Raw genomic sequence first — 26,423 nt, 5'->3', positions numbered from 1 at the left:
TCATTGGCCCCAAAGGTTGTAATATTTTTCAAGGTATGTATGCTTTCCGAATGCCCTCTGCCTCTGCTTGTCTCGCTTGCCAGATTGAGCTGTTCGCTTCACTTACACTAGCTTTCTGCTCGCTCTTAGTGTCCTGAGAGCTGACAGGCTGTAACCCCTGTTGCTATGACCCTTCTTGGTAGCAACGGTTCGAGGGAGCACTACAGCGGTACAATGCCTAAGCTGCGTCACAATGCCATCAGCATAAACCGATAACAACTCAAGGTCATCTGCCTGTGTTCTCACTCTCAGACAAATAACGGTTAATTTGAGTTTGAACACTAAAGGGCCAACTATAATGACTGAATGGTGTGAGGGCCTGTGGTGAGTTTATTGCGCATGCTGATAGGGAGCCATGGATTATTGCTTTTCTGACTTGCAACTAAAGGTGTCATTGCAAAAAAATCAAGAGTCCACTTAACATTGAGAAATCCATGTTAAGTGGTCTCTTAATTTTTTCCAGAGCTGTATTTACATGACACAAGCAAACCTCTTTTTCAGTATACTGATTATTTACTAAGAATTGTAGTTATTTTTACCGCCATTATTTTATAACATAGCCCAAGTTACAGCATAAATTATGAACTCACATACAGCAGATTTACATCAAACGCAAAACACATTTCTATGAAAGTATTGGATTCGTGGCTTTGTTTCGATGTTTTTGACCATCAATTTACTGTATTTTATTAATGTTGCGCAACGTTGTCGTACATGAAAAAGTCATCCATGTAACGTCAGAAGCACCTGTGAAAAAAATGGACCTTTAGGAGAACAACAGTTTGTCACTGGGGCAGTACACTTAAATGGACAACTTTGTATCTTATTTACCTAAAAATGTTCATACTTTAGAGTATTATTATGTACACTTAAGGTATGAACTTGTCAGTGGTAAAGAAACAAAATGTCCCTTTGAGGGTACTGCTCAGGGACAAGGCCCCCGGTGCGATTTTTGCAATTTTTTTAATGAATGCATATCAGACTTTTCAGAATGTCAGTTTAGGTTGCTTTTTCTTCGGTTCAAGGTTTTTTTTTTTGCATTGAGTTTTTAAAAAAAAAAAAATATTATTCATCTTGTGCTATTATGCAGGCAAGTGTTCCTCATTACTTACAGAAATTATGTTGATGTTGTTCAATTGTTATAATTCAAAAGAATAATGTAAAAATTATCGGCAGAATCTTCACGATAATTAAGACACAATTTTTATGATTTCAGTGCAAAACCTCAGTAATGTCTCTGAAAATGTGCCAAGGACCATGAAACATTCATGAGTCATTTTCTTTGACTGCACCATCTAACAGACTTTTGTTCTATTTCGTTAATTAAATTAAAACTTGGCTTCTTTGGTTACTGAACCATTAGCTGATTTCCCTGTTATTAAGATCTACTGGCCAGCCAGTTGTTTTATTTTTATTTGGCCAAAGACTGTTCATTGTTAGTTCATAATGCAATGTTAAAGGCGCAATATGTCAGATTTTATACCAAATGTTTCCAGCAATGTTTAAATCCAGAGAAATCTGTGTGATCCTGAAATCCAGTGTTATGGACTGTTTCATTGTGTTGCCTGTATCCACGTTACCATCAAATTTTCCGGTTTTACTTCTGTGGAATCCATGGAAACACCAACAATGCTTTAATATATGATGCGTTTTAACCTGTATCGACAGAAAACTCATTATATCTCAAAACGTTTAGTCTTATTGTTTAAATCTCTAGTTCTTGATTTACTGCAAGTACCATGTTTGTACCATGCCTCAGAGACAACACTATTCTGTCAAGTGGCTAACACAGCATAATCAGAAACAGCAAAAAGGAACATTAATACAGCATTTTCTGCACCATTCAACATATTAAAAAAATTCATTGCATGTCATTTAGTAACACATCATCCAGCTTTTATTAATATGATATTCTAAAGTGTCTCATACCAGCCGTTTAGTGAACGCAGAGTAACGTTATAACAACTTTAGACACTCAAATACAGGTCCTTCTCAAAAAATTAGCATATTGTGATAAAGTTCATTATTTTCCATAATGTAATGATACAAATTTTACTTTCATATATTTTAGATTAATTGCACACCAACTGAAATATTTCAGGTCTTTTATTGTTTTAATACTGATGATTTTGGCGTACAGCTCATGAAAACCCACATTTTTTTGAGATTTTCAGCTCATAAAAATCTTTAAAAAATTTGCATATTTCATCCGACCAATAAAAGAAAAGTGTTTTTAATACAAAAAAAAGTCAACCTTCAAATAATTATGTTCAGTTATGCACTCAATACTTGGTTGAGAATCCTTTTGCAGAAATGACTGCTTCAATGCGGCGTGGCATGTGATCAGCCTGTGGCACTGCTGAGGTGTTATGGAAGCTCAGGATGCTTCGATAGCGGCCTTAAGCTCATCCAGAGTGTTGGGTCTTGCGTCTCTCAACTTTCTCTTCACAATATCCCACAGATTCTCTATGGGGTTCAGGTCAGGAGAGTTGGCAGGCCAATTGAGCACAGTAATACCATGGTCAGTAAACCATTTACCAGTGGTTTTGGCACTGTGAGCAGGTGCCAGGTCGTGCTGAAAAACTAAATCATCTCCATAAAGCTTTTCAGCAGATAGAAGCATGAAGTGCTCCAAAATCTCCTGATAGCTAGCTGCATTGACCCTGCCCTTGATAAAACACAGTGGACCAACACCAGCAGCTGACATGGCACCCCAGACCATCACTGACTGTGGGTACTTGACACTGGACTTCAGGCATTTTGGCATTTCCTTCTCCCCAGTCTTCCTCCAGACTCTGGCACCTTGATTTCTGAATGACATGCAAAATTTGCTTTCATCTGAAAAAAAGTACTTTGGACCACTGAGCAACAGTCCAGTGCTGCTTCTCTGTAGCCCAAAAGTGTCTTGACCTGGGGAATGCGGCACCTGTAGCCCATTTCCTGCACACGCCTGTGCACGGTGGCTCTGGATGTTTCTACTTCAGACTCAGTCCACTGCTTCCGCATGTAACCCTGGTTATTTCCTGCTATGTGCTCTGTTCTCATGAATCTCCACTCACCCACGTTATCGCGAGATTTGTACAAGTATCGCGAGATTTTGCAAGGAGACCGCGTCATTTCCCTATAAATATGGCTGTGCACTGTTAGTTTGTGTGTGTGTGGGAGTCGATGTGTTGAGCTGCTGCAGATGCCTCCATTTTATGTTGAGACTGCTGTATTGAGTGACTTAATCATACGAGAACTGGCCAGGTTTCTTGTATGGATGGCGAGCTACTAGGCCCTGAACTGAAGATTGAATGCAAGCATTTGCCGGTGTGGTAGGAGGTGCTGCAGCTGCTCCCCTTACACACCCCCGCACACCAATACACACATTCATACATTATAGTTCTTTGAACTGAATGAACTGACTGACCCATTGTGTGCATTGTGCATGGACGGTTGCAGCTTTTAAGCATTTGAATGATTGTGTATGACTTGAGAAAACAACACTTAGATTTGCTTATTAACAATTATGAACTCAGTACCATCTTTGTGTACATGTAAACTAAATATTGAAACTGTCTGTCAGCCTATGTCACTATAATATACTACACTTTTGGGTATCGTAAACCTTGTGTCTGTGTCTCATTGAACACGCCATTTTCCTCCCTGAACTGAATTTAGTTTTTTCTGATACTGGTCCACTATTTTAATCTACCATTGCAGTATTTATACGTGTTACACGCAGGTCCCCCAAGGTCTGGAATCGGTCCTTCTCCACAATCTTCCTCAGGGTCCGGTCACCTCTTCTCTTTGTGCAGCGTTTTTTGCCACACTTTTTCCTTCTCACAGACTTCCCACTGAGGTGCCTTGATACAGCACTCTGGGAACAGCCTATTCGTTCAGAAATGTCTTTCTGTGTCTTAAACTCTCGCTTGAGGGTGTCAATGATGGCCTTCTGGACAGGGTAGTTTCGTCAGTCTTACCCATGATGACGGTTTTGAGTAATGAACCAGTCTGGGAGTTTTTAAAAGCCTCAGGAATCTTTTGCAAGTGTTTAGAGTTAATTCGTTTAGAGAACCTTTTCATATGCTAATTTTTTAAGATAGGAATTTGGGGTTTTCATGAGCTGTATGCCAAAATCATCAGTATTAAAACAATAAAAGACCTGAAATATTTCAGTTGGTGTGCAATGAATCTAAAATATATGAAAGCTTAATTTCTATCATTACATTATGGAACATAATGAACTTTATCACAATATGCTAATTTTTTGAGAAGGACCTGTATATTTTAGTATGATTGTTTTGACCAAGTAAAACAGTGCTGCGCTACCCCTCAGTTTTTTATTCATCAGATGAACTGATCTGTATATGCAGGGCTGCCAACCTTTCAGTTTAGCTTGGAGTGAGAATTGTCAGAGGGTGATGGGAGTCATTCGGTTCATAAACTTTCAATTGGATTCTGAACTTGATTCATAGTGATTCATTTGACTAAATGTCAGGTAGAGTAGGGCTTAAAGTAGGGTTAATTTTTCTCAAGGAAACAAATCCCTCAACTCATGCTGTAAACATACGGGGAAACCTGTCAGCTAGTATTATTATTATTAAATATTAAAACTAATAACTTATACAATTAACTTACTGCAGTTTTTATGTTTTACGTTCCTCTCTAGAGTAAATTTTTATCTAGCTAACTAACATGCTAAATGATCTTTGAATGGCTTAACGTGACATTGTTTACGATAAGCTGTTTTATTCACATCCTTCTGCAGTTGAAACACTTTAAACGATTACATGAGAAATGATACTTTTGAATAAGCTGTACTGAAGCTGTAATACCTTAAGATGTTTATTTATGTTTATTTGGTGCTATAGCTAGAAATAATGAGAAACAGATCGGTTCACTTGCTGCATAAACTGAGGCGCTACAGCGATTTGTCATGCCACATTTGTTTGAATTTTGTAATAAGAATTTGAAAGCTGAGACATTGTTTTATATCAAAAGTGTATTGTCTGTTGATGCATTGTCAGTATCCTCTTTGCTCCGCAATGTTTTTCCACTGTGTGAGAAAATGGATTTGTGGAACAGTGTCAATTGCGGGAGTCTCACAATGAATGTGTGCGAGTTGGCAGCCGAGCATGAGCAATAATTCAGCACTTGTGGCTGTTTTATTAGAATAAAATAAAATAATGTAAATGTAAGTGTTACACAACTGTAACAAAGTTCAAGGAAGAAGGAGGGGGACAGGGTTGCCAGCTCTCACGCATTTGGCGTGAGACACACTTTCAGGGTTCTGTCACACGCTCTCACTCTGCCCAACTCAATCTTACGCCAAATTGCCAAACCTGCTTTTGATATTAAACCAAGCAAAGCTTTTAATTTTTTTAAATGCGAAATTCAAACAATAAATAGCATTTTGGCGCTAATGTGGCATAACGTTTAAGCCAGAGGCTTTGAAAAACAGAATTGCGACATGCTCTCGTCTCCCGGCGGCGCGCGCAGTCATGTGGTTCATGAACACTCAATACTTCTAGCGCTGTGTCAATGCTTTTGAATGGCTTAAGCGGATACACAACAGTTTCACTATACAGATGTTTGCAGCAAGTTTTGGTTAACAGTACAGCATAGTGTGTATTAAGTCAACCCTGTTTACAGGATCGTTTTATTATGGAGAGTGATAGAGATGCAACATTAGGTACCCCCTCAGGAATTCCTTACTAATTGGTCACACTCGCTCATACTCATTGGTCAAATGTGACCATACATCTTAACTATTTTTCAATTAAATGAATGTTCTATATTTAAGTTCAATGATATTTATTGAATATTTTGAGGAGTTATTTTGGTACGAAATACTATTTGTGCAATAATTATTGTCAATTAATGACCACTTAAAATATTTTTCTTCTAATATTTTTCTCATTTATATTATAATTAGTGTAGTAATTAAGGTTAAATATTCCACTTCAAAGAGACAAATTAAAGTCATTTTGTGGCTTAAAAATTTAAAAAGTTCATTTGTAATGCAATTACCCAGTAGGTGCCTTATGGCTCTTTAATAAATATACATGTATCTAATCTAGTTCAAAAAGGTATTGCAGTCTTGCAGACTTGCAGTCTTAGATATGATAAAACAAGATTTTTAAATGTGAAATTTTAAACCATTAATAACTTGCATCCTAATATTTTTAATAATTAATGATACTTATATAAGCACACATAAGTGAATATTAATGAATGCGAGCACATATAATTTGACCCAAGACACATTTAAAATAGTGCTAAGACTAACAAATTTGTTCTTATTATGTACAGTAAGCTATATACTACATAGGAATTGATACTGAATCAAGATCAAAATTGATATAGGGTTAGGAAACAAACATATATAAGGAGTATACAATCTTACTTGTCGGACACATTTTGTAAACTGACATTTGAAACAAACATTGAGAGCATTTAGATGCTCCATACGCTGTTGAAATGAATGGGTCTTTATCATCACAGAAGTGAGCCACAATACGGTCGCAAATGAACAAACAAGCGAAGCAAAAGCCAGCATATGTTAGTTCTCAGCTAATGTCTGTCGTGTGTCATGTGTTACTCTTTTGAATAATGACTTGCACCGAGCACTCTCTTCTCACCATCATAAGTAGGCACGCCCTTTACTGCTGATTGGCTACAACTTTGTTATTGGACTCGGCCCAAGTCCATTTTGTAAAACAATTTTGAAATAACACTTACCGCACCTTTAATACATTAGCTCATCCACAATCGTTATTTCTGCCTGAATCCCGTCGGATTCCTTTCCATCAGCTGTGCAGGTGAAGACGATAAAATCACATGATTTCACACTCATTCACGGCGTCATCAAGCTACACCTTTGTTATTGTTTTGAATAAGCGACCTCTAGGGGGGAAACTTACATACTGTGCCTTTAACTAACACTAGTTTTTGTTCTCTAAATCTTTAATTGTTTTCACTGAAGTTTTGTATTCTTGTTCAGTCTTTCTGTAGCACTCTGTTCTTTTCATATAAGCAGATGGGAGCAGCGTGCAGCCCTGCTTTTGAATAAGTTCTTCTTGTTATGTTTTCTGTTGTAGTCTGTTTTACTTTTGGTCCTTTGGTTGGTTTCTACAACCAAAGAAGGAACAAATAAAGCTTTAAGTCAGTCTTTACTTAAAATTATTTATTTGTCTTTTATTTTTCTCATTTACCTATGCTTAACACATTAGGTGACTGGCGCTCTTATGCAGATTCATTTATGATTATATTTTTGCTACTGTTCCCTGGCCGTTTTATTTATTGTCTCATCTGCTGTTATCTAACACTGTTTATGTCCTATAAAGTGTTATTGGTTTGGGGTCTGTAGGATCTCTGTTGCAATAAAACATGATGCATGTGATGCTGGAGGGAATGATTAGATGAGGTCTTGTAAGATCATTAAAAGAACAATCACAGTTCTTTCAATGTTGGGACAAGTTTTCAGTTTGCACAGTAGAAACAGCTTTCCATCTTGCTATTTTAAACCATGGGGTTTATTTTTAAAATTCCACAGAGAATCGAGGGAACTCCATCATATGGTGGGGCTTAAATTTTTCATGAAGAGAAAAGATCTATTAACATGAGAAATGACACCCAGTGAGATAATATAGCAAGATGCATAAATTAAAGCTGAAGTGTGTAATTTCCGTGGCACTAGTGCCACCAAGTGGAACTGTAAATATGACAGTTCTCCAACAGGTTTCCCCTGAAGTCTCCCCCTAAGCGCCCTTGGTCAGGCAAACAGATACTCCTGCCCCCAAAATCACTTATTGGTTGAGCCAATGTTGTTCTGTCAAGCTACTCAAATAAATATAGAGATGTTTCAAAACCATCTCTGAGCCTCTTTGGGGAATCTATGATAAATGGCTTATTTAAAGCTCTCTCTGCATATTAAGTGAATAGAAAATTAACTTTAACCAGAAATTACACACATCACCTTTAAGCTTCAACTTCAATGGCCAGACTTCTTTTTCATGTGAGGCCAACTTCTGCCTCTCGCCATCTTACTCGCTCTCTTCATCATCATTTGTGTCTGTGCAGACGATGCAAGCCGCGCGATGCCCGACAGATGAGCTGTCACTGACGAACTGTGCAGTAGTTAGTGAGAAAGACCTGCAGTCTGGACAGTGAGTATTCACCCACACCACAGACCTTCACAGTTTTGTCACGGTGCATGGAAGCTGAACAAATTATTAATTAAATGGTAGTTTGCATTTTAGGAAAAGAAATGTCTTTGCACTTTAGGATTATTGTAAATATAATATTTAATATTGTAGGTTTGTAATAGCTAAGAAATTAAAACAACATAAATATGTGATATACGTATTTATATGTATACTGCCTATGTGATAACAGTATTTATCACGGTGTGTAGTGCAGCAAAGATACAGAGATTCAGAACTTCCAAACAGATGGGCAGGATAAATTAAATAAATTAATTATTTAAGAATAAATGAACAGAACACAAAACACCACAAATCAGACTTAAGACTGGAACAAGGAGTGATTACACAAGAGGAACTTAAATAGGGAACCAAGAAACCGAGATAATAAACAAGACACACCTGGAACAGAATTAACTAATGAGTTTAACCAAGAAGACAGATAAGTGGCGGGAAACTAACAAAGGAACATGTGACCAGTGCAAACACAAAGGAAACCGACTATACATGTGACAGTATTATATTCTAATGGATTTAGAAAATTAACTCCTATTATAAAAATTACTCCTAACAATAAACTCCAGTAGCAAATAATGCCCATTCAAAATAATAAAAAACAAAGCTTTTGTCACAGCCCACCAAGCATTTCTTGTGGATTCTTTTTTTATATTATGCAACATGAAGTACTCAATATCTGTTTGAGAATTTATCATATGTGTGTACATCTAACACTGTAGAGAAAGTTTCATATTGCTCCAGAAGCAGAGCTGGTGATTTTGCTTCAAATGTGTGTGTCCTTGGAATACTGAATCAGTCCAGACATTAACTGATCCTGACAGGGTCTGCCGCAGTGCCTCCTGCCTCTGCCACATGTGACATGTCCAAGAATATCACAGCATGAGGGCTGATTTGTGTGGGTTGGTGTTGGCATATTGATGTTAATGTGTGATGTAAATTGGCATATACTATATTTCATGTCATTTCATTAAAACATTTCTTTTTTTTGCATAATACAAGTACCTGTCAGAAGTTTGGAGACATTACTATTTTTAATGTTGTTGAAACAAGCCTCTTATGCTCATCAGGCCTGCATTTATTTGAGCAAAAATACAGAAAATTAACTATCACAATTTAAAATAATGTTTTTTCTATTTTAAAAAAGTCATGGACTGACTTTTTTTTTTTTTTTTACTGTTGTCTAAGGTCAACTAATGACATTTGTGTGTTTTTTTACATTTAAAAACATAAATAATAGGCTATTTTCTACACTGGTTTTGAGGCTCTCTCCTGAACGCTGGGTTTTGGTGGGCGTGCCGCACTGGAGACTTGGAAGTAAACGCCCACAGCTAGGATTGGATAAGATTTGCATATTTAATGAGCTTCAGCATCGCTGTCATATCTATGTCCCTGTCAGTTCAGTTCACATGAGGGAGAGATTATTTTGAAAGCTGCAACTGCAAAGATTCTCTCGACCACAGGTGTTACGTTCCCATCTGAGTCTAGGGGCCAGTCTAGGTCTGTGAGAGCTAGAAATCTTGCTTTTTTTGTAGGTGACCAAATACCTTATTTTCCACCATAATTTGTGATTTTCTGGATTTTTTTCTTTATTCTGTCTTTCATAGTTGAAGTGTATATATGATGAAAATTAAAGGCCTCTCTTATTTTTTTAAGTGGGAGAACTTGCATAATTAGTGGCTGACTAAATACTTATATATATATATATAGAATTGAATGAACTGACATGTGACATAACCCTACTAAAAAAAGAGGCATTGCCAGTCACACATATAATCCCACGCTAATCTCAGATTATGGTGTTTTAGGATTGGTGCAGTTGTAAACGTGCTGTGTACTTGACTGGAAAACTGCCTTTTTACAGGTTAATATAATGTTTACAGATATAAAGTCACCACAATTTATGTTAAACAACCTGTTTTTATTTATTTTTTATTTTTGCAATAAAAAATGAATATTTTCTGCATCTCTCTCCAGACATGTGACTGTGAGGACAACACCCACCCACAAGTTTGTGTTTACAGTGAAGAGTCACCACTCTGTGCTTCCTGGAACCATCGCTTTCAGTTTGCCACAGGTGCAGGATTACCGCCAAGATCTTTTACTTGTAACACAAACAGCAGCAAACACTCCAAATACAACATTTTATCCCAAAGAACAAATAGCTGAACAAATTTAAAGAGATGCTGTTCCAAACCTGTATCACTTTCTATCTTGTGTGGAACATAAAAGAAGATACACTGATAACCATCCCGCTTTGGTCTCCATTCATTTGTATGAAAAACATATTTTCCCCAGAATATCTTCTTTTATGTTCCTCAAAAAAAAAAAAAAAAAAAAGTCATACAGGTCTGGAGCAACATGAGGGTGTGTAAATGATGACATCATTTATTTTAAAGAGATAGTTCACCCAAAAATATTGATTTTCACTGTACTCCTCAAGCCATCCTAAGTGTATATCTTTCAGACGAATACAATCAGAGTTATATTAAAAAGCATTATAAGCATTATAATGGCAGTGAATGGCAGCCCAAAATTTGAAGCCCACAAAAGTGTATCCATCCATTATAAAAGTAATCCACATGGGGGGTTAATAAAGGCCTTCTGGGGCGAATTGATGGGTTTGTGTGAGATAAATATCCTAAGTAAATATTTAGTAAAGTAAGTAAGTAAAGTACTTAAAGGGGGGGGTGAAATGCTGTTTCATGCATACTGAGCTTTTTACACTGTTAAAGACTTGGATTCCCATCCTAAACATAGACAAAGTTTCAAAAACTAATGCTGGACGTTTGATCGAGTATTTCTGTGTCAAAAATACTCCTTCCGGTTTCTCACAAGTTTCAGAGAGTTTTTTTTCGATCATGGCTCGGCTTGACGTTAATAGAACGGAAGGTCCTTGTATGGGCCGTACGGGCTCTTCTCCCTGTAGGGTGCGCGCGCGCGTGACTAGAGCGAGAGAGGAAATGCACGCCCATAAACACTCTCTCAGCTGCAGATCCAGTGGTTGTTATAGTCCGCGCCGCGCTCCACTTTATTCCTATGGGTGACGTCGAGCGACTTCAACGCTTCAGCACAGCATTCCGGGAAGGCAGCGCTGCATTTAAACCGATATGAACGCAGAAATGACGGGAAGCTTCACAACATCGCTTCAGTCGCGTCGCAAAGGGGATCTCCACTGTTCACTGCTGTCACAGGACTTCACCAAATCATACCAAAGAAGTGTGTTTTTGACGGAGCGGTCCCAGCGATAAAGGTTCGGTCCTGCTTTGGAAGCAGCCGGTGAGTAAAACTGTTTCAAATGTCTGTGCTGTTGGCTATCGTCGCGTGAGTAAACATCAGTAAACGACACGATCGCGTGCTTCGTCATTCAAATGCGCTAACGGTTACTCCATTGTTGTTCTTTGTATAACGTTACACTAGTCTGACGTGCAAAACCGTTTTGCTTGCTACTGCTAAGGTTTTTTCGCATACAATAGTCCATAAACCGAATCATGTCCTCATAAACACACACAAATGTTGACAGGCCACTAAATACAGTACATACCACAGAGATGGACGTCCTGCTGTTGCTGTTTCTCCTGTTCAGTTTATTTCAGCCTCCGAATGATTCTGGATCATATATCTATTAGCTGAGATCGATAGCCATGAGTTTCTCCGCGCTTGAGGACGTCACCACTTTGCGCGCTCGTCATTCTTTAGCTCCGCCCACACGATACGCCTCCAGGCGCTCGTTTTTTTTCCGGAAAGACTCGGTACAGCCCATATTTCTTTTATAAATATAATAAAACTAAAGACTTTTCAGAGATATGAAGGATGCAATAATACTCTATAGGTACTCAAGACTGACATGAGATTGACTGAAACTGAGTGTTTCACCCCCCCTTTAAGTAATATCTAGCTTCCAGCAGACCGGCTCCCATATTCAACTTACGAAGAAAGTGCAATGCCTCTTGAAGTTCAAAACTTGTTTCATAATTTCAATATGGAAGGTGGTCATGCTGGAAGCCAGATATTTTGCTTTACAACGCATTTTATAATATAACTCTGATTCGTCTAAAAGGAAAATGTCATATTCCCCTAGCCCTAGGATGTTTTGAGGGTGAGTAAATCATGGGGTAATTTTCATTTTTGGGTGAACTATCTCTTTAAGTACAGATAATCAGATAGTTTCTTGTATTTTTATAGACATAGTGCAATGTTATTTTATTGTTGTATTGTTATTAATATTCTTCTCATTCTTATTATTAGAGGAAATGGGCAGGCCTGTCCATTGGACAAGAAATAGAAGGTGCGTACATTGCTTCAGAGGAATATTTGCAACAAATAAACAATGTTTAGATGATCAGTGGTTAGAAGTCATCAAAAACGTTTTTCCTTATTTCAGTGGCCAACTACAACTTTGACAAATCCAAGCAGTGCATTGGTGCCATGACCATTGAGATTGACTTCCTGCAGAAGAAGAGCACCGACTCCAATCCTTATGACTCGGACAAAATGGCTGCCGAGTTTATCCAGCATTTCAACAGTCAGGGTTTCTCTGTGGGGCAGCAGGTCAGAATCTCAGAATCGCATTTCAAAAACATAGTAAAGGGTATGTGATGTTTAATTATACATGCTGATTTTTTGTCTTGTGATTTTCCTGTCATAGCTGGTCTTCAGTTTCTGTGATAAACTCTTTGGCCTAGTTATCAAGGACATCGAGGCGATGGACTCCAGCATACTGAAAGGGGAACAAGCATCTGGCAAAAAGCAAAAGGTATTGGAGAAAACAAAAAGTACTAAATTAGCACTTTAATGTCATATAAAAAATAACATTCCAGTAAGTTGGATACACAATTTATTAACCTTTGTTGCGACATCTAACCTTACAGATTGATATTGGTCTGTTGATTGGAAACAGTCAAGTGATCTTTGAAAAATCAGAGAGTTCATCTCTTACTCTAGTTGGTGAGTTTTATCACACTTGAAAATGATTTCTCATCACTGCCATAAAAACAGCCTTGTAACTATGCACTAAATCTTACTCTTCCTGCTCACCAGGCAAGGCCAAGACCAAAGAATCCCGTCAGACGATCATTAACCCTGAATGGAACTTTGAGAAAATGGGTATTGGTGGTCTAGACAAGGAGTTCTCAGATATCTTCCGCAGGGCCTTCGCCTCTCGAGTCTTTCCTCCAGACATCGTGGAGCAGATGGGTATGCGTTGCCTTTACTTTACATTTTGATGTTATCTTGTAAAAAGCATCCATTCACCAAGTTCATTTATGTTGACATTTGTCATTACTCATATGCATTATATGCATACCAGCAATGCACTCTGAATGAGGCAAAAAGGATTTTATGCGATGACCCGTCAGCATGTACTTTACCCCTATTAAGATCTCTTACCCTCTCGAAGAAGGTATAGAGTTCTCCGCTATAAACGGAACAGGTTTAAAAATTATTTTGTGCTGGTATCAATCAGATTGTTGAATATGGATCAGTGACGCGCTAACTATTTTTATGCGTTTGAAATGTATTGTGTGAATGATTATGTGATGTATAATTTTATAATGTATCAAGTCTGTTTAAATGCTGGGTGTTTGAAGTCCACTTCAAATAGCCCTTTAAGGGACATTAAAGTATATTTAATTTCATTGATTGTGGATAATGTGTTCTGGGGATTGTCTGTTGTAAACGAGTTGTTTTCTTCTGCAGGTTGTAAGCATGTGAAAGGCATCCTGCTCTTTGGTCCTCCTGGCTGTGGTAAAACTCTGATGGCCAGACAGATCGGTAAGATGCTGAATGCCAGAGAGCCAAAGATAGTCAATGGTCCAGAAATCCTCAACAAGTACGTGGGTGAATCTGAGGCCAACATTAGGAAACTGTTCGCAGATGCTGAGGAGGAACAGAAAAGGGTGAGACGACAAAAGGCGTTCTCAAACACATAGACTCCAGTCATCACCACGCAATATATTATTGTACTATAGTGTGTTACACTATGTTCTCTGTCTGTATTATGTGTCCGTTTTTGTGTGCAGTTGGGCGCTAACAGTGGTCTGCACATCATCATCTTTGATGAATTGGATGCTATCTGTAAACAGCGTGGTACAAGTGCCGGCAGCACAGGTGTGCACGACACTGTGGTTAACCAGCTCCTGTCAAAGATCGATGGAGTGGAGCAACTCAACAACATCCTCGTCATCGGTAAAGATCAGCAGCTCTTCTGTTTGTTGTGGTATTTAGTTGGAACTCTAAATCTATCATTGCGATAAACCTTTATTACTAAATTCCAAGTTTATTGCAAATCTGATGTTACTTATGAAAAAAAATTATTACTTTCCAAAAATATAACATTAATTATAATGCTATATTACATAATAATAACAACAATAATAATAATTATTAATTATTATTAATAATTAGGCAAAAAATACAGGCAACAGGTCATAACAGGTAAACAGTCCAATCAGGGAAACAAGACAGGAGAGAGAGGCAAAGAGGTAATCCACAGAACAGCCAAGAAATCCAAAACCAAGCGACAAGAATCCAGCGAAAACGCTCAGAAATGCAGTTGTTACACTAAACAATACTTTGCCATGAATGACAGAGTGAACAAGGAATATATAGACAGAGGTAATGACTGATGAGGTAAGGAGACAAATGTGTAAACAGTGAACGCTAATGAATCTGGGCAAAGGATTATGGGTAATGTAGTCTATGATAGAATGACAGTCCGGGTTGGAGTGCCCTCTAGTGGTGATCACGGGCACTCACACTGCTGAATTGTGGCAATAATTAAATATAAATATAAATATTAAAATATAATTTAAATAATCATATATAATTTAAATATTTTTAAATGATAGCCTTTTTAATATTGTATAGAAATAATAATAATAATCAAGATTTTTACTAATAAAAATAAACTTAAATAAAATATTGATTATGGTCTAAAAACAGTTTCTTCAGTTTTATAAAAATTGTTAAATTGTTATTATTAAAGTTAAAATTTAACGAAACTGATGATAATCATAATAGTATTAATAAAAAAAATTGTAGTCGCAATAGTAATAATGTTATCATTATTTTTATTAGATTACTGTCAGGTTTTTTTCTAAGCATAATATAAGTCGCTTTTAATCTAATATAATTATCAGCTTTTTTTTCTTCTCTAACCTGTGCTTTTATCTTTATCTAAAAGGCATGACTAACAGGCCTGACCTTATTGATGAAGCTTTGATGAGACCTGGCCGATTTGAAGTAAAAATGGAAATTGGTAGGATCTCTAAGACTTGCCTTTTGTTCAAAAATAAATATTTAACACTCTCTCCATCTTTGTTTATTCTCACCTATTTGTTTGTTTCATCACCCAGGTTTGCCAGATGAGAAGGGCCGTGTTCAGATCCTGAACATTCACACATCTAAGATGCGAGAGTTTAACCTCCTTTCTACTGATGTGGATGTTAGTGAACTAGCTGCTGAGACCAAGAACTACAGTGGAGCTGAGCTGGAGGGCCTGGTCAGAGCTGCCCAGTCGACAGCCATGAACCGCCACATTAAGGTGCAGAGTACTGTATAATGGTCTGAGCATTCTTTATCAGGGATATGTTTTCATAATTCCCTTATTTGAAAGACCTAAACTCATGTTGAACTTGATTCCAGGCCACATCTACTGTAGAGGTGGACATGGAGCGAGCAGAAAAGCTACAAGTCACTCGTACAGATTTCATGACGTCCTTGAATAACGACATTAAACCTGTAAGTATTTGCATTGTTGAAGAACTGCTTGTTTTCAAGAGCACAATGATTTCAGAGTTCAAAGAGTCATTTGTAGTAATTATTCAAGCGAAATCATGTAATTTTGTCCCTTGTCAGGCTTTTGGCACTAACCAGGAAGACTATTCCTGTTACATCATGAACGGCATCATTAAGTGGGGTGATCCAGTGAGCCGAGTGCTGGAGGACGGAGAGCTGCTGGTGCAGCAGACTAAAAACAGTGACCGTACCCCACTGGTGTCTATGCTTCTTGAGGGTGACTTTGCATTTTTAACATCGAACATATGTTGAACAAGTTCACCAAGTAGGAATAACTTAATATGGATGTTTTGTAAAAGATTTTCTCACAATGTTTTATACTAACATTACAAAAAGGAGTTTAATTCCCTTTGTCAGCCTGTTCCCCTCTGTCCACTCCGTACTTTCCTATCTGTTCTGAATACTGTTCTATCCAAAAAAAGGCCATATATATATATATGGTGGGATAACCTCTGTATTTTACCTAGCTGTACACTATTTCATAGAAATCAGGGCTGGACTGGGGCTAAAATTCGGCCCTGGCATACCCAGCCCATGAGTTCCCCTTGAATGTTTTTGCTGGGGTTGGGGCCTTAAAGGGTTAGACATCCGTTCATCCTTGGAACACAGTTTAAGATATTTTAGATTTAGTCCGAGGGCTTTCTGTCCTTTGAATGTAAATGTATGCCCACTTGCTGTCCACGTTCAGAATGTAATAAAAACATCATCAAAGTAGTCCATATGTGACATCAGTTGGTTAGTTAGACTCTTTTGAAGCATCGACAATACATTTTGGTCCAAAAATAACAAAAAATACGTCATTATTCTGCATTGTCTTCTCTTCCGCGTTTGTTTTGAAACCTCAAATAAAGATTCAAACAGTCGTGATTCAGCAAATTGATTCATGATTCGTATCGCCAATGTCACGTGATTTCAGCAGTTTGCCAGTTTGACACGCAATCTGAATTTTGAATCATGACCTTTTGAATATTTATTTGAGGAACACGGAAGAGAAGACAATGCTGAATAAAGTCGTATTTTTTGTTATTTTTGGACCAAAATGTATTGTCGACGCTTCAAAAGAGTCTAACTAACCAACTGATGTCACATATGGACTACTTTGATGATGTTTTCATTACTTTCTGGACAAAGTGCGTCAGCCAACTGGGAAAATGCCCGGTATGCCAGATTACCAGTCCAGCCCTGATAGAAATCGTATCCAACATTTAGATTCTGGAAGTAAAAACTCTATTCATTTTCTCCATAAGAAAATTGAACAATAACTTAGAAACCATGTAGTGTGAGCTACGAGCTTGTTAATTCATGGTATTTGCTTTTGCTGAAGCTTTCAGCCCACATTATTTCAGCTAATTTTTAAAAGAATAGTGTTAAGCAGTGGAATTCCTGGTGAAAACTACATTACCCATGATGCTGTAAAGACAATTCACCAATCAGAGAGTCGAAAATGTCAACATGCTCCAAAATAGATCTTTAGCTCCGCCCTCTCCCTCGAAGCACTGAGAGTTGATCACCACGCTGTATATATAAATTAGCTCAAATCTCCCGGACTCTAGAGCAATGTGAGACAAGAGATCTACATGTAAGACAGAGAGCATCCTGATTGGCTTGTTTCAGTAAGTCAACCAATCAATTGTCAGTGTGGGCGGGCTTTCATCTCTTCCCCCAAACCAAATTAATCAGTTAATTGTATCTAGAAACAGTAGCGCCATGCCAGACGGAGAGTTCCCCCCAAAAAGAAAGTATAAGACACATTTTACGCCATATACATTTTATAAGCGTTGAAAATTATGACGATCTTGCACGGTGTACAGTTTGTAACAATGACTTCAGTACCTCCCTGAAATAACTTTTTTGCATTGCCTGGCTAAATGTCTTGGTTTTCAGTAATCAAAATATTGCCACCTTGATACTGTCATAATTTGATTATACTGTTTGCAATGCTTCATGGGATTGTAGTTCTTTACCTTACTAAAACACTTAAGTACACAGTCCTGTACCTTTGTTTTTTTTGTTTTTTTGTCCAATTTTCAATATCTTGTTTTGCTTTAATTCAAAGTTTGTAGCGTTTGTGATTCACCCCGTAGCTGATCGACTTGGTTCATGGTTTATAACTTTTTAACAAAGGCTATTGTTTAATATCCCTATGGGGAAAAATGCTTTCAGAACCAACAGGCAGTGCTGCACACTATTCAATCCTGACACATCTTGTTTTTGGCCTCAGGACCTCCTCATAGTGGAAAGACAGCCCTGGCTGCCAAAATCTCAGAAGACTCGGAGTTCCCGTTCATTAAGATCTGCTCTCCAGACAAGATGATTGGATTCTCAGAGATCTCCAAATGCCAGGCAATCAAGAAGGTTAGTGGTAACATGTTTTAGTAATATAATATATAAACATTGCCCACAAAAATGTTCAAATTGTTAAAATTTTCTTCTCAGGTATTTGACGATGCTTACAAGTCTCAGCTCAGCTGTGTGGTGGTTGATGACATTGAGCGTCTGTTAGGTTAGACTTTCTTTATTTAAATGAGTTGATTCTGTTTGTTTAAGGTAGCTGGGGAAACTGACAAAAAAAGAACATAAAAATTATTTTAACTGAACTTCAGCTAAAGTTAACAAGCACATGTTTTATTGTCCCTCCCACATTGAAATGCATTTGGTAAAACAAATGCATAAGTAAGATCATAAACTTGTGTGCTGAAGTGGTGAAGCCCCTGGTTTTAAAAATGTGTTGTTGCTTGTCGAAATCACTTTTAATTCTATTACATTATTTTACACTATTAACGCTACACTATTAATCATGTGTGAAACAGATTACGTGCCGATTGGTCCTCGATTCTCCAACCTAGTTCTTCAGGCCCTGTTGGTTTTGCTGAAGAAGACTCCACCTCATGTAAGTTATAATGTTTTCATATACGGGTCATTTATGTGCATTTGTAAATGTGTATCACTCTTTTTCTGTCTTTGAATTAATTTATCTACATATTGTAAGCTTGTTAGATAATGGCCATAACACGTCTGGTGTTCTTCTTTTGATCTGAAGGGCCGTAAGCTGCTGATCATCGGTACCACCAGCCGTAAAGATGTGCTGCAGGAGATGGAGATGCTGGATGCGTTCAGCACCACCATCCATGTGCAAAATATCTCCAGTGGGGACCATTTGGTTGAAGCCTTAGAAGTGAGAACAGCATCCTTAGTTTTAAAGCAAAAAAACAACTGGTGCCGAGGCAAAGTGCTATAAAAGAAAATAGAAAATAAAAATTACAGCAAAAATAATAAAATATATAATAGAAGCTGTTTCAGTATTAGCCAGTAGACGGTGCTATTTAACCACTGAAAATGCTGGCACAATGTTCCTAAATGATTTACTTGCATAAACGGTTTTTATTACTTACCTTTTTTTCTGTTGTTTACAAGCTCCTGGGCAGCTTCACGGATGCTGAGAGAACCACCATTGCCCAGCATGTAAAAGGAAAACGAGTGTGGATTGGCATTAAAAAGCTTCTGATGCTTATTGAGATGTCTCTGCAGGTAAGCCTCGGTGGACTGTGCTGTTGTTTACCTCAGACAGATGCAAGACAAATTGTGAAGCATTAAGAGTAACCCAAACCCATTAAGTTCATTTCTACTAGAAGCTATCAACCTAGCAACTACGCTTTATTGTTTTATCTCTTCAAGTTGGGCTAGAAATGTAATGTGCTCAGTTTCCAATGGTTTAAAAAATTCAATTGATTTGCAATGCGTTTTATAGCTGTTGTTCTGTCATGCACATAATAATAACACACTACATCACATGATATCAGAAATGTCCTCCTTTTCACTTCTCACATTCAAAATTGGACTTTAGAGGGCATCCGTGTCCAATTCTTTAACTAGGAAACTAGTATTTACGGTAATTCCGATAGCAAGTGAAAGCAGCATTAACTGTCCAGCAATCTCATGGGCTCACTTCATCTCGTGACATAGCGAAAATGAAAGCTTATTTATAGCATGTTGTGTTTACTCTCTTTTCAGATGGATCAGGCGTACAGAGTCAGCAAGTTCCTCTCTCTGCTGAAAGATGAGGGAGCGTGAGTACTTGCCATTACAATAATATGTTACAACAATGTCTTTTAAAAGCAGTATTGCTACACACTCACTGGATCACAAACCTGATTCATTTAAATTCACAGGTATTAAGGTTTTGCATTTGATTTTGTGAACTGACAGGTTGGATGAAAACAATCACATCCGAATTTAACTCTCCCCATGAAAACTGATGGTAAGGGGGTTATGGTATCTAAGTGTGCTGTACTTTTAGAGCCATCAGAGTAGTTGCTTTGACATATCTTGATCCTTGGTTTTACCCTAAAGATGCAGAACCCAAAAAAGTTTCCTGTAGCAACAAGCTAGAACCTGATGTCTGTGTTCATGTGCTTTTATATGTGCTTTAAGCATTATTATGTTACACGTTAAAAGTTTGGGGTCAGATTTGATTTTTTTTTTAAATTAATACTTTTATTCAGCAAGGATGCATTAAAATGATCAGAAGTGACAGTAAAGATGCGTAATGTTTCAAAATATTTATCTTTTAAAATAAATGCTGTTCTTTTAAACGTTTTATTCACAAAAGAAAAATATTAAGCAGAACAACTGTTTTTAACATTTATAATAATAAGTATCATGAGTGTCAAATCGTCCTATTAGAATGATTTCTGAAGGATCATGTGACACTGAAAATCCAGCTTGGCATCACAGGAATAAATTGCATTTTAAAATGACAATCAGAATGTTATTTAACATAATAATATTTAGAAATGTGACTGCTTTTACTGTATTTTTAATCAAATAATTGCAGCTTTGTTAAGCGAGACTTCTTAGAAAAACATCAAATCTTACCAACCCCAAACTTTTAATAGATTAATTCTGTCTTTATTTGATATGTTATACCTCACAACTAAGTATGTGGTTGTAAGATTACATAGATGCATTTTATTTACTTAAACTAATGTTTCTGCCTGCCCAGCGCCTCTAGAGCTCAGACGTTTCCACAGTGAATCATCACAGATTACATGAACAAGTGATTCATTCTGAGTCAACATGATCGTTCTCATGTTGACTCATTCTCAAAAGTTCATTTTACTTCTAAAATATTCTCTTTTTACTTCTAGACACATTTTCAGTTGAAACAGGATATAGAACAAAATAATTTACAATGTTAAAAATATATGTATTTCTTTTGAGTTTTTATTAAAGCTACACTGTTTGATATCTAGCGGTGTAAAGGTATATGACCATCCAGGGAATAATAGTTTCTGTTCCTCTCAATTCTGATTTCGTTTTAACTCCTACGGTGGCCAATTTAGTCCAAGATTAACATGGCAGTCCCCCTCTTCACATTCGACACAGTGCCATCGAGTGTTAAAGCGTGAAAGGCGAAGCTTGAATTTACGGGTATGTCCCTCTTTGTCTAATGTACTTTCAAGATGGATGGGCAACATGGCGACCAGCACTCGAACCCCTCACCCGTATGTATTTTCAATGGAACATTATAAACTTACGAGAATAATTTATTACTGGAAAGAAGTAAATATACATTAATGACTACATTTTTGAAAGAACCAAGTGTTTTTAGCTAAGAATAAACTAAAAAAGTTACACAGTGTAGCTTTAAGACCAGTTTTCATATGTTGATGCATGTTTAATTTAAAGCTGCTGTCCGTAACTTTTTTTGTGTTCAAGATTTACAAAAATTATATGAGAATGTACAACATTAATCAATTTTCCAAACCATGTTTTTGTCTTACCCTGAATAATTATGGAACACTTATAATAAGTTATATTGGGACTATTTCAGGCCAGACTGGTAGGAACCGCTGCGGAGGAGCACAGTCCCTGCGTGACTCGCCATAGACATAAACAGAGAGAAGTAGCTCCGGCTACAATGTTCTTCCAAAAGACGCATGCAGTCCTGTTTATTAAATACTACAGCGCAAAAAGTTACGGACTGCAGCTTTAATATTAAAAAATGTGTGTATATTTTCTTTAATCAATTAATAAAATGTAAGTTTCATCAATTAAACTCTAGATGCAGAGTAAAGGTATTTTAATCAAAGGCCCAAAACATTTTCTTAAAAAATACTTCACTCAAACAAACCAGAAATTACTAAAACATTAACACTGGGTAGTGGAAAGTGGGCATTATATACTAAAAGTTAGCCAGAAAGTTTAAGTGGAGAAGAAACAGAAGTAGTGATAAATATTTTCTCCTGTATTATAATGTCACGGCTTGGTTCTATTCTTTGGTTGTTGATGAAAATGTGCAATGTGTAATATTTATGAGGATCTATTGACAGAAATACAAAACAATATACATGTAACATTTACATCCATGTTTTCAGTGGAGTATAAAGACCTTACATAATGAACCGTTATGATTTTATTACCTATAATGAGCCATTTGTATCTCCATTCACCCATGTTGATTAGAGTATTAAAAACCTATACAACTAATACAAATACAACTGATAAAAATGGGTGATTAAGTTGCAATTAATTGCAAAAAACAATCGTCTGATTTATTGCGATTAAATATTTTAATCGATTGACAGCCCTAGTTTTTACATTAGCCCTTAACAGACAAACTGCTCTACAGAGCACAAGTCACTCTCTGCTGTCTCAGGCAACCACATCTTTGTCCTATGTCAGCCACCGTAGCTTCTCTGTGTGATTTGAAAGGGAGGGTTGAGCGGTGACAATTCGCAAACCTCATCACTAGATGCTGCTAAAATTTACACAGTGCACATTTCATTTTGTGCATGGTTGCCTCAAATATAAGGTTTATAAGAAAGGAATGGGAGTGGAACTGAAGAAATAATTGGGGAAGTCTGTTGTTTCACACAAAGATCAAGATCAATAGCCCTAACATGATTTATTTTTAAAAGATGGTGAATTTTTATTTCACACACACTTTTAAGAATAGGAAAATGTATTGTAATTGTAAAAGTACAAAAGAGGGATTAGGCATTTTAAGGCTAACATAAAAGTTTTGACTCACCAGTCAAGAGTAGGAGTGTGTATTAGGAAAGATACACTGTAAAAAAAAATCAGGTCTCCAATTGAAAATGTTCTAGTGACTGATCACGTCTAAATTGCTCAGTTGGCCGAACTGAATTTCTGGGAATTAAATTGCATCAAATCACAGAAATTCAATTTGGCCAACTGAAACATTTAGATGTGATCAGTCACTAGAACATTTTCAATTGGAGACATTTTTTTTTACAGTGTAGTAGGGTTCATTCTGAATTCATGTTGACTTTACCTCTTAGACAAACAATATTGGTAATGATTGACTTTCAGATGGCAGCTATCAAAGTCACAGAGTCTGTGTGCCAGAGCTTGTCTGTAAATTTGGACAGTGCCCAAACAGGGGTCCAAGGTGAAACCCAAAACCAACCTGCATACAGCACTAACTCCCACAGCGTAAACACTCAGAGCCTCCTCACGCCGCATCCTTTTCTCTGCAGAGATCGTGGTTTCTACGAATAACGGAACACAAGAGAGCGGGGCGCATGTTGTTCCTTTCAAATGGAGGCACTTGATGCCCTCTGCATGTTCCCTCTGCAACTACAAGCAAACTCCACCCAAACGACAACCTCCCAATACTGATAACTTGACGACGATCACACAGCCGTCCCCTCATATCAAACCAATATCAAATATAGTCTTGTGCTTTGTGTAATATTTCTGTACGCTGTTTGATTATTGAATATTCGTTTCAATCTATTCAGAGCCATGAGGATGTAAACAATCTGATAAAAATTGTACATATGCTGCTGGTTGCAGAACATATCTATTGAATCTATATCATGCAACATGTGAATCTTCAAGTAGGACATGAGAAAGCTGTTTGTGTGTGTATATAGTGAAGATGAGCCGTGCTGTTTGTAGTGTGCATACGCAGAGCCCTTCCTTTGTGATTGTGTTGTGGTGACACAAGTAAACAACATAGAGATCACAGTGTTATTTGATATTGTACATAGGTTCGAAATATGACAATTCTTTTTGTTTCATTTGTTTCGTTTTGAAGTTACTGTGTCAGAGCTGGTAATATTTAGTATATGTAAACTACTCGACTGTACTAGTGTTCGAAAAGGCAGCACTTGAGGAACAACCTTGAGTTCAGTTCCACAGTGGATTGATAATCTGTGTGGTCACTGCGTGTGTGTGTGTGTGTGTGTGTGTGTGTGTGTGTGTGTGTGTGTGTGTGTATGTGTGTGTGTGTGTGTGTTTTAATGAATAAGGCTACAGATCAGCTTCAGAGTGAACTAGTTTGTGTGGCTGTATTTATCTGTGTAAGTACAGTGTGTGTAGCTATTGTTTTTGAAATGATTAGTCATGGATATGCTGTTTCATGTATTTATTTTGCCTGCCCATTTATTCATATAGTTTATGTGACCAGTGTTCAATGTCCAGAGCTCTTTGATCTGTTATGACTATTGGAGATGTATGACCAGATGCAAAAATGTGTTACTGCAATAAAAAATAACAGGCTCCAAGTAAAAGTGTTCTTATTTTTGTGCTATTAAATATTCCTTGCATTGCTCTGATAGTGTAACCAACAACATTGATTTCTATATAACACTTAATAATACATTTAAATAAATATTATGTATTAAAATAATCTTCCTCGAAATGCTTAAAAAAGACCAAGAACTGTAATCAGAAAACATTTATTTTGATTTTTTCTCAATCATATTGTTTAAAATGATTGAGAACGTATTTTGAAATGGAGAACATAACATCTGGAATCAAACAAGCAGCTTTGTCATGATTATGGTATAAATACTGGAAATATTTTAGAGTATAGGCTACCTTGTACAACGGTCCGTCCTCAAATTTGATTCCAACACCAATGAGACTTCACTAGCCTGACGAGCCAGACACACATCAAGATGTTTGGTCTGGAAACTCACCATAGACAGGGCTCAATCCGAGGGGCGGGATAAACGGTTGTCTTTCAAACTCCCTCTGCACGCGATTGGATAGCGCTACACCAACCAGAGCAACAAAGGTGAAGCGGAGCTCGTTGATAGATAACATTCGCCGTATCCGGTCGGCAAAACTCCGAACACATCTTCCCTTTTTAAGAATGACTTCAGTGCCGTTCTTTGTTCTTTTCTCAGAGAAAAGCTTAACTCCAAGTCTTCCAGAGTCGCGGTCAGAGCTGATTCAAAAGACCGCCGTTCACCAGTTTCTGTGTTTACTAGAAGCACGCAACGCAACTCGGCCGTCGTCATTATGGCCCCGCCCGCCGACTCTATACACGATGTGATTGGCCCGGCAAGAGTTTGGCGATTAAAGCTCAGAAGGGTATTGAGAGTTGCTAGACGACACTCGTGGGCAGATTAGATTTGCTGCCGCTTGGGTGCGTCTAGATTTCGAGGCTTACGCCTGTTGAGCAGCACTTCAGCGTAACTACACCGTGACTGCAGCTGCAGAAGTTTAAATGGGTAAATCTACAGATAATTTTATTCTTCGTTTTCTTTAATTACATACTCAAGTTATTGTTAAAACACACCACATGTGCTTCTTGTGTGCATTTTGAACGCTTTTGTGATATTATATTTATTTTGTCCATCAAAAGTGTGCTTTCACTTTACACCGTGACTGCAGCTGCAGACCGAGAGCTTTACCTGTCTGAGTATTAAATACTAAACTAAACGAAAGTTTGTTAAATTTTTATTCTTCGTTTTCTTTTCTGACATACTCCAGTTATTGTTCAAATACACTACACGTGCTTCCTGTGTGCATTTTAGGCACTTTTTGTGTGAAATCACATTTATTTTGTCCTTTAAAAGTGTGCTTTCACACAATGCGGGTGGACCTATGTAAAATATGGGACAAATCACGTCTCGTATTGCTTTGATACGGGACGCGTCATTTTTCCTGAAAATACGGGACGAGTGGCAACCCTAGTCTATACCGAGTCTTTCCGGAAAAAAAACGAGCGCCTGGAGGCGTATCATGTGGGCGGAGATAAAGAATGACGAGCGCGCACAAAGCGGTGACGTCCTCAAGCGTGCATGGAGAAGAAAACGCTACCCTAAAAAAAACATGGCTATCGATCAGATTCAGCTAATACAGATATGATCCAGAATCAGATTCGGATGCTGAAATAAATTGAACAGGAGAAACAGCAACAGCAGGACGTCCATCTCTGTGGTATGTTCTGTATTTAGTGGCCTGTCAACATTTGTGTGTGTTTACTCGCAGTTTATGAGGACATGATTCGGTTTATGGACTGTTGTATGCGACTAAACCTTAGCAGTAGCAAGCAAAACGGTTATGCACGTCAGACTAGTGTAACGTTATACAAAGAACAACAATGGAGTAACCGTTAGCGCA

At 37.5% G+C, this 26,423-nt stretch overlaps 1 protein-coding gene across 3 annotated transcripts in view; it reads left to right on the top strand.

Annotated features, from left to right (window-relative positions):
* nsfa (N-ethylmaleimide-sensitive factor a) overlaps positions 1-24,580 on the top strand; it is a 33,042-nt gene extending 8,462 nt beyond the window's left edge. The window contains exons 2-22 of one of the 3 annotated variants that reach the window (XM_067418016.1): positions 8,107-8,192; positions 10,221-10,320; positions 12,492-12,531; positions 12,628-12,794; positions 12,892-12,999; positions 13,115-13,190; positions 13,284-13,439; positions 13,941-14,140; positions 14,264-14,429; positions 15,427-15,501; positions 15,599-15,786; positions 15,888-15,983; positions 16,101-16,257; positions 18,262-18,395; positions 18,477-18,543; positions 18,851-18,930; positions 19,081-19,215; positions 19,455-19,568; positions 20,052-20,107; positions 20,247-20,298; positions 23,543-24,580. In XM_067418016.1, coding sequence (XP_067274117.1) covers positions 8,107-8,192; positions 10,221-10,320; positions 12,492-12,531; positions 12,628-12,794; positions 12,892-12,999; positions 13,115-13,190; positions 13,284-13,439; positions 13,941-14,140; positions 14,264-14,429; positions 15,427-15,501; positions 15,599-15,786; positions 15,888-15,983; positions 16,101-16,257; positions 18,262-18,395; positions 18,477-18,543; positions 18,851-18,930; positions 19,081-19,215; positions 19,455-19,568; positions 20,052-20,107; positions 20,247-20,277 — 2,232 coding nt within the window. In that variant the 3' untranslated portion in view covers positions 20,278-20,298; positions 23,543-24,580. Of the gene's footprint in view, positions 1-8,106; positions 8,193-10,220; positions 10,321-12,491; positions 12,532-12,627; positions 12,795-12,891; positions 13,000-13,114; positions 13,191-13,283; positions 13,440-13,940; positions 14,141-14,263; positions 14,430-15,426; positions 15,502-15,598; positions 15,787-15,887; positions 15,984-16,100; positions 16,258-18,261; positions 18,396-18,476; positions 18,544-18,850; positions 18,931-19,080; positions 19,216-19,454; positions 19,569-20,051; positions 20,112-20,246; positions 20,299-23,542 lie in introns of those variants that run through there. The other 2 variants (XM_067418026.1, XM_067418035.1) reach the window with 2 other exon arrangements.
* Positions 24,581-26,423: the final 1,843 nt, after the last annotated feature.

Source organism: Pseudorasbora parva, chromosome 2 (assembly GCF_024679245.1).
Source record: "Pseudorasbora parva isolate DD20220531a chromosome 2, ASM2467924v1, whole genome shotgun sequence".
Lineage (NCBI taxonomy): Eukaryota > Metazoa > Chordata > Actinopteri > Cypriniformes > Gobionidae > Pseudorasbora > Pseudorasbora parva.
This window is presented reverse-complemented; position numbering and strand designations above follow the sequence as displayed.